This window comes from Daldinia childiae (genome assembly GCF_008694065.1).
Source record: "Daldinia childiae strain JS-1345 chromosome Unknown Scaffold1, whole genome shotgun sequence".
Lineage (NCBI taxonomy): Eukaryota > Fungi > Ascomycota > Sordariomycetes > Xylariales > Hypoxylaceae > Daldinia > Daldinia childiae.
The window spans coordinates 3,186,769-3,199,746 of NW_022984642.1; the positions used below are offsets into that span (position 1 = coordinate 3,186,769).

At 45.4% G+C, this 12,978-nt stretch overlaps 3 protein-coding genes across 4 annotated transcripts; all 3 read left to right on the forward strand.

Annotated features, from left to right (window-relative positions):
* Positions 1 to 1,342: 1,342 nt before the first annotated feature.
* On the forward strand, positions 1,343 to 2,523 carry GL218_00839 (Ceramide very long chain fatty acid hydroxylase SCS7; the record flags this gene model as incomplete). Of its 2 annotated transcripts, XM_033577284.1 has the most annotated exons (2): positions 1,343 to 2,079; positions 2,133 to 2,523. In XM_033577284.1, 2 exons carry the CDS (start codon positions 1,343 to 1,345, stop codon positions 2,521 to 2,523), a joined length of 1,128 nt encoding a protein of 375 aa, XP_033441414.1. The 2 variants fall into 2 exon arrangements, with proteins under 2 accessions (XP_033441414.1, XP_033441415.1); XM_033577285.1 differs by having other exon boundaries at positions 1,343 to 2,221.
* Positions 2,524 to 3,286: 763 nt separating this feature from the next.
* GL218_00840 (RNA-binding protein rsd1) lies at positions 3,287 to 5,130 on the forward strand (the record flags this gene model as incomplete). Its single annotated transcript, XM_033577286.1, has 4 exons — positions 3,287 to 3,924; positions 3,984 to 4,286; positions 4,348 to 4,815; positions 4,872 to 5,130. 4 exons carry the CDS (start codon positions 3,287 to 3,289, stop codon positions 5,128 to 5,130), a joined length of 1,668 nt encoding a protein of 555 aa, XP_033441910.1.
* Positions 5,131 to 10,206: 5,076 nt separating this feature from the next.
* Positions 10,207 to 12,508, forward strand: GL218_00841 (uncharacterized protein; the record flags this gene model as incomplete). Its single annotated transcript, XM_033577287.1, has 3 exons — positions 10,207 to 10,584; positions 10,849 to 11,109; positions 11,177 to 12,508. 3 exons carry the CDS (start codon positions 10,207 to 10,209, stop codon positions 12,506 to 12,508), a joined length of 1,971 nt encoding a protein of 656 aa, XP_033441911.1.
* Positions 12,509 to 12,978: the final 470 nt, after the last annotated feature.

Below are 12,978 nucleotides of genomic sequence, written 5' to 3' on the forward strand. Positions count from 1 at the left end.
CCCTAGGCGTGCGGCTACAAATTCTGTCTTCGGCATTCGCCAGGGCACCCATGGTACAACAGATAGACAAAATCACCGTGTCACGCGTTTCGTGGAGCTATTCGTGCTCGCCGGGGCGCTCTACGCGTGGGTTTCGGCTTTGAAAACGGATGAACCCTATGGCCTTAGCCTCGCTCTAACTTCAATCATTGCCTGTCTTATCGTCTCTATTCGACTTGCTGCCGATCTACAAGTTGATATTCAGCTTAGAGAAGGGAAACAGCCTCCAATGTTTTCTCTGTCATGGGCGAATTTGGGGTTGGCGCAGGTAATATCGTCACTCATCCTTGCGTGGAGTATTTGGTCAGGAATTGGAACCAAATCTCCCTGGAGTACATATGGAAGTGCTCATATTGCAACTGTGTTCGTTCATCACATGGTGCATGTCTTCTTATAGGAATGATGGCGAGCTTGGAGCTAAGAAATGTACCATATAAAAATGGGATTGCATGGTACAAGTTGGAAAGTTTGGATTAATGGTATTTATGATATGGCATGGTATAGCGTTCACACTTGTATTACGTAGAATAAAAGGTGGAATAACATGATTGCATGGGGCATAGTTAGGAGTTTTCGGTTTTCGGTTTCCGCGGGCAGCATACATACGTAGGACTTTGAAGGGAGATACCTGAGCATCATTCGGAGTCTTGGGAGAGTAAGGGGAAGAAGTACCTTGGTACCAAAATTGATCGATAAGATTTGACTTCCCGAGTCCCTGGTCCTTAACAGTTACACATATACATGCATGTACACGTTTTAATTTAGGTGCATGAGGTACTAACGAAGAATAATGATGAATTTTCTGAAATAAAAACAAGCTACGTTCCCCCGTGACTTAAATTGCATCGGGCTTTGAATTGTCAATAAACTTAAAGTCTAGCTGAAAATAGTAGGCTACACATCGCTGGAACATACTATGCGGTAGGGTATCATACGATAAGTGATAGGCGATAACGCCACTGTCAGGCTGTCAAGTTACTGCAAGAGTGACCGCGGAATGCTCGGTCAGGTTAGGTCAGACGAAGCTCATTTCCTCCGAACGCTAATCCTAAAGCTAAAAAAAAAACGATTGGACCCCCTAAAAATTCGTAGATCTTTAACCTAATACTTTATTATACCTATCCGAGTCCCCTGACTTTGTTCTAACTCTTCCTTTTCGAATATCCTCGTTCTCTTTTCTATCCTTTCGCAAGTCTCCCTTCTACGTGAGGATTTTAATTATTCCTCCGAGTTGCCGGATTTCTTTTATTCTCTAATATCTTGTCACTCCTTAAAATAAGTTATAAATTTCGCATACGCAAAGATGCCTGGTCGAACGCTACCGACCCTCACGAAAGCTGAGGTTGAGTCGCACAACAGCAATAAGTCTTGCTACGTCACAATCGGTACCAACGTTTACGATGTGACTGACTTTGTCGAATCCCACCCCGGTGGCCCCGACCTGATTCTCGATTACGCTGGAAAAGATATCACTGCGATTCTTAAGGACGAAATCTCCCATACGCACTCGGATTCAGCATACGAGATCTTGGAGGAGTATCAGACCGCCTTTTTGGTGACGGATAAACTCGCGCCCAACGGAGACGTACAGAAGAAGATCGCCGACCCCCAGACCAATGACCAACTCACCCCTTCTGTTCACCCGCGAACGGGTATGTCCTGCGAGGAAGACCTAAGCAAGGACACAGACTACACCACAGACTACAAGCAACACAAGTTCCTTGACTTGAATAAACCCCTCTTGATGCAAGTATGGTATGGTGGCTTCAGCAAGAGGTTCTATCTTGACCAGGTCCATCGACCAAGACACTACAAGGGCGGCGCTTCCGCACCTTTGTTCGGAAATTTCCTCGAGCCCCTCAGTCTGACCCCTTGGTGGGTTGTCCCTATGATTTGGCTTCCCGCGATTGCCTATGGCGTCCACCTGGCCTCTCAAGGATACGACAGCAACCTAAGATTAGCTACTAGCTTCGGCAGTGGTGTGCTCTTGTGGACTCTTATAGAATATGTTTTGCACCGATGTCTTTTCCATCTCGACGAGTATGTTCTACCATCAGTATCCATTATAATCATTTTGCTAATAAATATTATAGATATCTACCGGATAACAGAGTCGGAATCACGTTACACTTTCTACTTCATGGCGTACATCACTACCTCCCGATGGACAAGTACCGTCTAGTGATGCCCCCGACGCTCTTTGTGGTTCTTGCAACCCCCTTCTGGAAGCTTGCACACTCAATATTCTTCTGGGACTGGCATCTTGCCACAGCCGTATACTGCGGCGGTATCTTCGGATATGTCTGCTACGATCTGACTCACTACTTCCTACACCACCAAAATCTCCCTCTCTGGTACAAGGACCTCAAGAAGTATCACCTTGCTCATCACTTCCTAGATTATGAACTGGGCTTCGGCGTAACTAGCCGATTCTGGGATCAGGTGTTCGGTACCGAGCTAGTCACTGTGGTTAAGACGGCCTAGGCCTTGACCGCTGCTTCATAAGAGACCCATTCTACATACATGGGCATGGCGATATGTATTGAATGGGCATAATGTGAAAATGGAACTGGGGAGTGAGATTCTAGGTATACGGTGGGCAGATTTTGGCGTTTGGTACCTAGTATGACCGGGAAGTATGAAAATATTCAGCTTAATCCGCACTTGACTCATACCTTTAATAATTAATGATTTGTGTTTATATTAATTGGTTCCTGACTTGCTTAAAAGAAATGACTTAGAGATATGCCCCTTGTGTATTGACCGTAAGTGCAATACCTAGAATGTGTAAAGCATTGCATTAAACGCTACGTTTCATATGTTGGGTTCGCCTCACTTATTACATAAATTCAGGCAATTCCCAATTGGCCTCACCAACAACCTCTATTAAGTAAGCAAAGTGCACGGACATAATTTATAAGGTTAGGTTAGGTACCTTTGTCACATTCATGGTATTTTTATCCGGAAAGACCGACATGTCAGCTTTTTCTGCAGGCATCTTCTCCTGCCACCCCTCTCATCTTTTACTTCCCAAGTTAATGTCCACCTAGGACCCATTCAATCTCGCCGACAGTTCGTAAGTACCTTTGTTATTTTTTAACAGTACTACATATCAAAATTACATATCCAACTTTTATCTCGCCGACAAAGAAATACTTGATTAGCAACCGTAATTACGCCAGAGGAAGTCGTCGATTCCTAAACTTCTAGTCTGCTCTGCTTGACCTATCTAAAGGTTTCATTCAAGATGGCCACCCTTGATGTCGAGGCTTTACTTGATGCTACTGCTAGCAATAAAAATGATACCAAGGAGACGGGACCTAAAGATTCTGATGATCGCGTAAAATCCGACCGAAACGAACGTAGAGACCGCGACCGCAGCCCTGGCCGAAGACGCGATCGTAGCAACGACCGCGTACGACGTGACCGGGGTGATGAGAGGGAAGCTACACCTCGTAGTGACGCAGGTAGCCACAAAAGTAGGCGCAGAAGTCGGAGCCGTGATGATGACCGTCGACACTCACGTCGTCACAGAGGAGGCGACGGAGATTACTACCGCAGCGGCGGACGCGGCCGGGATCGCACTCGCTCGCGATCTCCTCGTCGGCACTACCGCCCAAGGGACGACCATCGCGACCGTGATCGTGAGCGTGATGAACGCGGTAACTTTCGAGGCAGGGATGAAGACAGACCCAGAGGAGGTCGTACGCCGAAGCGTGATCCGACTCCCCAACTAACTGAAGACGAGCGAGATCGTCGTACCGTATTTGTCCAGCAGCTAGCTGCTCGTCTTCGTACTAAGGAGCTAAAAGAATTTTTCGAGAAAGTTGGTCCTGTCAACGAGGCTCAGATCGTTAAAGACCGTATAAGCGGCAGGTCTAAAGGGTCAGTTTTCATACCCAAACATGGTTATCCAAACCCCAGTTTGCTAACTATCATTACAGTGTTGGCTACGTTGAATTTAAAAACGAAGAATCCGTTACTGCTGCTCTTCAGCTCACAGGTCACCAACTCCTAGGTATCCCAGTCATCGTCCAGCTTACCGAGGCTGAGAAAAATCGCCAAGTTCGTACCACCGAAGGCTCAGGCTCTCACGCCAATTCAATCCCCTTCCATCGACTCTACGTAGGCATATTCACTTTAGTATTACCGAACAAGACTTGCAAAACGTCTTCGAACCCTTCGGCGAGCTCGAATTTGTCCAGCTTCAAAAAGATGATACAGGTCGTAGCCGTGGTTATGGATTTGTACAGTACGTTTTCGGATGCTTGTTTCGAATGGCGAACTTTACTGACCCAAATTTGTTAGGTTCCGTGAAGCCGACCAGGCTCGTGAGGCGCTTGAGAAAATGAATGGGTTTGACCTCGCTGGTCGTCCAATCCGGGTTGGTCTTGGTAATGATAAGTTTACCCCCGAATCAACTGCCAATATCCTACAGAGGTTCCAGGGTCAAAACCAACCATACCAGGGATCTGCATTCTCCGGTGCTGGTGGACGAGGACCTCAAGCTTCCGGATTCGACCGAGCAGGAGGTCGTGACAATGACAAGGCGACGGGCGCAAGCGCCCTAGATGACACTGATGTTGCGGGAGTCAATTTTAACAACTATAGTCGCGATGCCCTAATGAGAAAGCTTGCCCGAACCGATGATGCTTCCAACGGAAGTCGCGATGAGAGACAGATTCTCAAGCCCAAGACAGAGACTAAGCCGCTCCCCATGAATGTTAACATGGCCAGTCGCTGTGTTGTTCTTCACAACATGTTCGACCCAGCTGAGTATGTCCTCTTCGTTTAAGATGTTATCTTATACCGATACTAACTAGCGGCTACAGAGAAGAAGGTGAAAGTTGGATTAAGGAATTGGAGGATGACGTTCGACAGGAAGCCGAAGAGAAATATGGCCACGTAGTCCATATTTCCCTCGATCCGAATTCGCCGGGCGATATCTTCCTCAAATTCGACAAGGTTCAAGGAGGCGAGAACGCCATCAAGGGGCTCAACGGTCGTTATTTTGGTGGACGGATGATCAGCGCTGCGCCTGTTGTGGACGCCGTCTACAGCAGTTTGTTCTCTCGTACCAAGGCTATTTAAGATGCTAATTGTTGGCCGGGACTCTCCCGTTCTAGGAACTTTTCCCCGTAAGTCTCAGGCACAGCCATATTCCAAAGTGTCTTGTACTAATTCGAAAAAACAGATTCCGTCCTCACTACCATTTCTTTATACGGACGTTGGCCAAGACCGCATTTCGTTCCATTCGCCTGTCAATTTGGTAAACGACATTCAGCGCAGCATGTTCTCCGAGATCAAACGACATACTCTCCCAGTCGTACCATAAAATCCATACTTTTCGCGCTGATTTTACAATAGAAGCCCCCTTTTCAAAGGAACATGCATCCCCGTGCGTCAGCTCTTGTCTGCTGACGTCCGTGTCAAGCCGAACGTTATTTTCGACCATTATCGCCGAGTCGGAGAATATTCGTTGGCCTGCAGGCCATAGGACCAAGCTAGGTATTTAGGCGTTGGTAGTACTAAAGCATTTGATTTTAGATTATGATAATTATCTTGTTTCGGTGATATTGGTATGGAAACTCCCGGAAGATTGTGATCATGTCAGCTCTGACGCCACCTGTAGATTCCTCGTGGCATTCTCCGCACCGCTGAATGCGTTTTAGTCTTCCATCCAGGTCGACTCCCGTTTGTGTCACGAAAGACACCAGAAGCTGATTCGTTGCAGTTTTCTTGGTAATAGGTAATAACATGCCCCGTTGATTATTTGTGTAGGTATGACCTGGGTATTTATCCAGGTAGCTTGCTCTAAACCGTTGTACGAGTCAGGATGTTTACATTCTAAGCAGCTAGGTACTTGTAATACAAACATTTGCGGGTGGCCAGTGCCACGCAGCAACGCGAGACCAGATTATTTATCCCATTCAAGGACGGACACAGCCGAGACGCTGGACGAACACTCGAGAAACCTTTCTCATCAATACGAAACGACGGCCGCCTTATAATCATTCTACCCAACCCATGAAGGTTAACGTACTAACCTTAGACCGTAGATTCTTCATCAATTTAATGTGCTTTGCTTCGACGGCTAGGTATACCAAGGTCCGTAAGACACTGACTGCTACACATTAGACTCTTTCTACACGCCATATTTATCTCTTAACGAAGAATATTGCGGCACATTTACGAAACATGACTTATTTTACCAATGGGAGTCTTGCGGTCGATGCTATTTATAAGAACATTCAATGTTGTTTATATGCCGACAATAAAGGGTACAGGTCGGGTGGGAAAACCCCCGTTGGTATATATTAATCAAGAACATATATAGAGATTCTCTAAAGGTAGGCCATATTACGACGCTATTTCTGTGTATGCTTGATCTATCCTCTGTATTCTACTAGAAATACTTGAATATAAAATTAAATTACATGGGGATCGTCTTAACTAATGTGTGATCTGACTTTTCCAACACTTTGATGACATGATTATATCAGCAATAGATAGCTTTGCTATTCTAGTCGTACTCTGAGCGATACTTATGCTTGTATTCTTATTATGTTAAAGGACTTGGCGGTGTTTAATATAATCAACTCTAAAGTTATTATAGCATCTAGTATGACCGATATCCTGATAGTAAGACACATATGCCCCCCCTATAAATAGGAAAGGAGCAAACACTTATAATACGATTCTAAGGATGAAAATTAATGTATACCGGCTCTCCAATAGCACAATATAATAAGGTTTGGGTCTAGTATTACAAGTTAACGTCGCTTCCTAGGCATATTAAGATAGATAGATATTGCTCCATGATTATGTAATATATGTAGTAACTTCCTGGCTGGTCTAATTCCTCCCATAAAACATATTTCTGCCCAGTTCCCAGATATTGATAATATTACTAGTCAGCTCATTCCATCAGTATCCTCCTAGTAAATTCTCTTAGATTCATGATTCGTTCTCAAGTAGCATCTGTGAATACCAAAATTAACCCGCGTCTTGACTTAAACCAGGCCTTACAATCTGAGGTCTGAGTAGACTACTCATGTCTATTTTCCTCTTTCGTCGCTTCTCGGACGAGATACACTTAATATTTAGGTAACGGCATCTACACTGACGTCCCAACAGGCACCCTACTTTACAGACTAGAAATGATGGTCATTCTGAAATTTTCAACTTCTAGATTCAGGTTTTCTTTATCGATTTCGCCATACAAAGCTACTTAGCTGAATTGTCTTCCTTAATAAGCCAGTTTAAGTGCAAAGAGCATGCCTAAGGAAGCTGCCGTTCTCACATCAATATACTAACCAACAGCAGATGCTACAAGCATGAGAGAAGATAACCAGCCAAATGCTTATTGTAAGTGGCGTCTACCTCACTCCTAATATATTTCAAACGCTAAGATAATTTAAGGCTTACTATTGCGTCCTCTCAAATCATGAAAAGATTTACTGTCTCAACTAGGGTTCTTCAACAATTTAGTTCTTTCGATATCAACGTAAGGGAATACACAATGTCTAGTGGCTGTGACCACTGCCAATGACTTATTATGGCGTTTTAGGAGGATATGTCGAGTTATAACTAAGCAGAATATCTAGGTATGGTATAATATCCCTTGTTATTCATGCAGCGTCTTTATTCTAACTTACTAATAGTCTTGAAGGTTCAGTTCAGCAATATCCCGATAAATTTACTTATGTTATACAACTCGGTCGACTTAACAGGCTTATGAAGGATAACTAACGTCTTCGCCGGTCCCCCAGCATTATGGTACTACGTCTACAACCCAACTAGCTTCCTCCAGCCCCCTGGGCTGAACAAAATCGGTTACAAATATAACGAAAATTTGCTGATTAGATGCTAGTAATGCTTATATACTGGCATGCCACCCTACTAATCACCCCGGATTTTAGTATGGGAGTCCCGTTAAAGAACATAAAGACCCAACTCTTAGCTCTTTGTAGCAATCTCAAGTTTTTTTTCGACTTATCATATAGTATGCCGTTATTCATGGTTAATGAGAAGTCTCCATCTCCTTAAGAACGAAGGTGTAAGCTTATTCTTTAAGTCCGTCTTCGACTTAGGCAAGTTGGCCACTGGCTAACCTTTAACACGATTTATAAAGGGTAGTATCCGATTCCTTACGATATGTATCTAGCTACTGGTCCAATCTTAATACTCGCCCTCCACGTTAATCAGATTTGACAGTACAGACGTTATATATACAAATACCCCTTCGTTCGACGTAATATTAACCAAAGACGAAGAGATGCGTATTGAAGCTGTAGTCACACGGCATAACCGTCCCCAAAGGTCGTTCGTTTTAAGGCTCAGCATCGCCGCTGGTTATGGTAACAGCTGAGGTCACTACCCATCCCACCATCGTCACCAGATACGCTCTATAAAGCGGACCAGGCCTCCTCCTTGTTTCCGCGGCGTCACTAGGGCATGAAGTTCCCCCTCCAGGTTCACTAGACCCACGATTTTTATTTTTCATGCTTGCCTATTTTATTTCCACCCTTACTTCCTTCTTTACTTGTTACAAACCCTACCTGTCAATACATAATTTCTCTCAAGTTTTGTTCACCTACCCCCATCATCTTTCTACAACAAACAATCTATTCCCATGCAGCTGACTCTCTTGTCAGCTTCTGAGGACTTTCTTAATTTCCCGGACGTATTTCATTATTTTATTTACGTCCTCTAAACAAGTACACACACACAACACGATTATTAACTAGGAACCTACCACACCTTATCATCAGCCACCACTTCAATCGCATTTCCAGGTACACATCATCACCTTCCATCTCAGAGATTATACCTGGAACGTGGCACTGCTTATATCAACTCTAACTCTTAGAAAACTTGAACACATTAATTTCTATCTGGGTACGTAAATCTCTTATTCCTACCTGAGCAGGGAATGCTCAGCAGAGCAGCTCCCCGGGGAGTTACTCTGAATATGACTCCACCACACCTCGGTCTAGATACCATTCGTTGACCTGAATGCGAATATATACGAAGCCTCCTGTCTCTCGTCCTCATTTACTACTGCTAACAATACAATTACTATCTGTGTAGGCTGCTTATCGGCTCCTGGGACGGCTCCGCAGGTATGTAAGCCCCTTTCTTCGCTCCTAATCCAGTACTTGTTCACCTACGTGGATATTATTTGATATATCGACTCATTACGATCTTCATCATTGAACATATCTTCTAGAGCTAACATTGTATATTAGATCGGTTAGGAGCTATGTCGTCAACCGAAACCATTCACCCGTCGGGCACGCCCGTACCCGAACAGCTGCCTAGTACCCCTTCTATGGAGTAAGTATTCTCTATTTTCTTCTTCGAGATAATGCGCTTGTTTTTGTTTTACCGGATTCTACGGAGGCGAGAGGCCAATACCAAGGCATTACATATTCGGCTACGAATTGAGATATTCTATGCTTCCTGGGATTCGGTCCATACGAAAGACACTCTTTTCTAGTTTGGATCATAACTGGAACTTGGATGGCCGGGCCTCCTTGCGCCCGTGTAGGCCAATGCCCTAGCAACAGAACGCTTCCATAGCGACGATAAACATCACAACAACTGCAACAACCTATCTCTAGCCACCCCACAACAGACTCAGAGGCTAATTGGAAGGAACACTTTGCGTCCCGGCTCTTGCCTCTTGCCAGCTCCTAGTCAGCATCTTTGCAAATAAAGGAGGTCAGATTATTTGCATAACCGTCAGACATCAACAAAAAACACTCGACATTGCACTCGACATTGCACTTGACATTGGCAAAATCTAGTAACTCAATGAGTCACAACAATTCAACGGCGGCAAGAGGGATATTTGTACCTTCTAGAGTACCTACTAGTGAGGTTATCTCCGTGTAGCTACTCTAGTCTGGCCACTTATATTTCTCTTTGGAAACTCCATTTTGGAAAGTGCATTGATGCTTCCTGCCTTGTCAACATTTTGCGTCACTCCTTCCAATCTTTAAGCCTCTTGGCCCCTTTTTCCCATCATCTCTATTCTCTCCTATATAAACCTACCCTACCTCACCATCCTTCTAGTTTCTTTTGAGAATGAATATTTGGGATCAGTCATTACTAGTTACCATATCTCTTCTATTCATTAGATACCTCTATGCTCTAGCGACAATGTCCACTAACTCGTCATATAGTAGGAAGCCGGGTGGAGGCGTGCCGCTCCATGCCAAGCCGGCCGAGGACTCTAATGAATCTAGCGAAGAAGGTAAAAGCTCCGCATCTATCAGCGAGGAGGAATCGCAGCTACTCAGTGCTTCCAACTCGTTCGCCGCAAATGCCGGCCCGCAGCCTCCGATCCCACAGTCTGTGCCGCCTATGAGCTACCGTTACGGTGGAGGTGTTGCGTTCCCGCCCACGGGCGCACAGAAACAATCCACAGGCACTCAGCCAGTGAGTCGCTATCGAGATTCGTTCTCGAGCAATACTTCTAGTGCCTTTGCTAGCAGTGCCGCGTTTCAATCGGGCGATGCTAGAGTCGCAGACGAAGATGTGAGTTTTTGGAAGCTTACAAAAATCACGTTTAGCTGTTTAGTTCTTCTATACTAACTACGAGTCATAGGACTCTATCCACATGTGCCGACTCATTTCTCATCGTATTGCATCCTGCACTACATGGATCAGCCGCGCCCCTGGAATACCAGCCGATCGATCCAACAGACACAGGGAGATGTTAAACGAGATCGGACAGCTTGTCAATTCAACAGTCCATAAATTACGCACGGAGCGAGATCAGGCCGTAACGACTACCGAAAGAACCACGACACCTACACACAAGCCATTCGTGACAAGACTGCGGCTACGAACAATATTAGGCAATTGCAAAGGGAGCTAGGGCAAGCCCTTAGCAAAGAAGATTCTTTCACTAAAGAGCTAAAGGATTTGAGGGCTTGTGTTGATAAGTTAGAGACTGAAAATGCCGAGCTCAAGACCAAACTCAAGACCGTTCATGATCACTATTCTATGATGATTGATAAATGGTCTGCTCTTGAGGAGAAGCAAGGAAAGATACTGCAGGTAAGTTTCCATACGAGAAAATCGGGAATATATATATATATAGATAGCTGATTGTTTGTCTCTATAGGGTTATCAAGAACAGGTCAAAGACTTGCAATCTCGAAACACCCAGCTTGCCCAAGCCGGTAAAGTCAAGTCTGAGCAGGGTTTGGCTCTTGTGAAAAGCTCGCCGCGATCTACTCCAGATGACGAGCGCAAGAGTGGTTTGGATAAAAACACATATGCGGAGCTGCAGAAGATGCTGATTGAAAAGCATGGAACACAGACAGATGGTGATGATGCTACAGGCCAGTCGAGTTTCAAACCGAACCCTACGGCACCATCGTGGGATCCTCGTGGCAAATCGACCGAATCTCATGGTTATCTAAACGTTCCGTCTGCGACCTCCGCTACTGCTCGAAAGGGCTCTCCCGTTGGTGGTCCTTCTAACTGGCCTGCCCTTATAAACTCCAATGGTTCAGGAAGCGGATCTAACAATGGCGCTTCTCAAAAGCAACTCGTACGCCCTCCCAGTGGTGAAAAACAGGTCTCCTTTGCTGCATTTCCTCGCCATAAGGACGAATGGTCTATGGCCGACATCCAGAACGGGCTCGATCATATATTCGGGCTTACTAAAGGATATATCGTCAGATGCCATTCGAAGCCGGGAGAACAGCCCAAAGTAGCTGATATGATGTTGGAGAAAAGAGAGGCAACTACATGGAACTACCTTCTTAGCCTGGTCTACTCGAACCGTTCCCAGGCGAAGAACCATATGCTTTACCTCCTCGGTGTCCCATCCTACAGGCCGTATATCATCATGCGTGTTGCACTGGATTATCTCTTCAAGAAGGTCATCTCCCCCGATATCTTCCTAGGCATCGATCGCAACCTAGATAGCCACCTTGTCGCTCTGCAAGAAAAGATCACAACCTTCCATCGGGCGGGCGGGCGAGCTAATCCCCGAGATCGACAGCGCGTTATTGATGAGCATGCCCGTATCGTCACCCACGCCCTAAAGGACAAGAGGATCGAGTTTTTCAAGAAGGAGAGCATCGAGCGACATGCTCACATGATGGCTATCATTATGCAACCACTTCGATCCATATCGGTGACGGACAAGGATGCCATTAAGCCGCTGCGAGTCATGGTATCAGCAACGTGGGAGGTCAGCGCCAAGGTGTGGGTGTCCGGCATGACACTGCACTATACATTCCCCGAGTGCGCATGCAAATTTGCCGAAGGCACTATGGAGCCGGTGAATGCTCCAGCATTGGGCCTTACCCCTTCCGAGTTGCAAATGTCTCAGACTCGGGTCTCGTTTGTCGTTTCTCCGGTGCTGTCCGTCCGCGACGAACGTAACGAGAACGAGCTTGAATACCACGGTATCAAGAAGGCACAAGTTCTAGTTATGAAATAAACACATATACGCAAACATTCCTCCTATTAATACCCTTGGTATAGGAGTTCTTTTGGGGTAGCCTTCGGACTACAGTGCCCACCATGATACTACTTTTCTAAGCAATTTTCTTTTTTACGCATAATATGCCGGGACGCATTACATCTTGGCCTATGACGAGTCATTGCCACAGATATCTGCATCAGGCGGGACCATAGGCTTTTCTTCTGTGGTGTCCTTTAGTATCTGGTCATTTCATTCTCGTTGGCCCGTCCTTTCATCTTTATGAGGACAAACTTCATGGAATCAGGAGGTTACTAAAATCATAATGTCACACACTCTCCGATATCCAGTACGACCGACGGTTGTCCTTTATTTGTGGCTCGGCATTTTCCGAGAGTCGTGTTCCTGGTCTCTACGGCTCATGCCAGTAGTGGTAGCAATGCGAGCATGGCGGTATTTGCAAAACACAAAAATCCATACGGTCTACC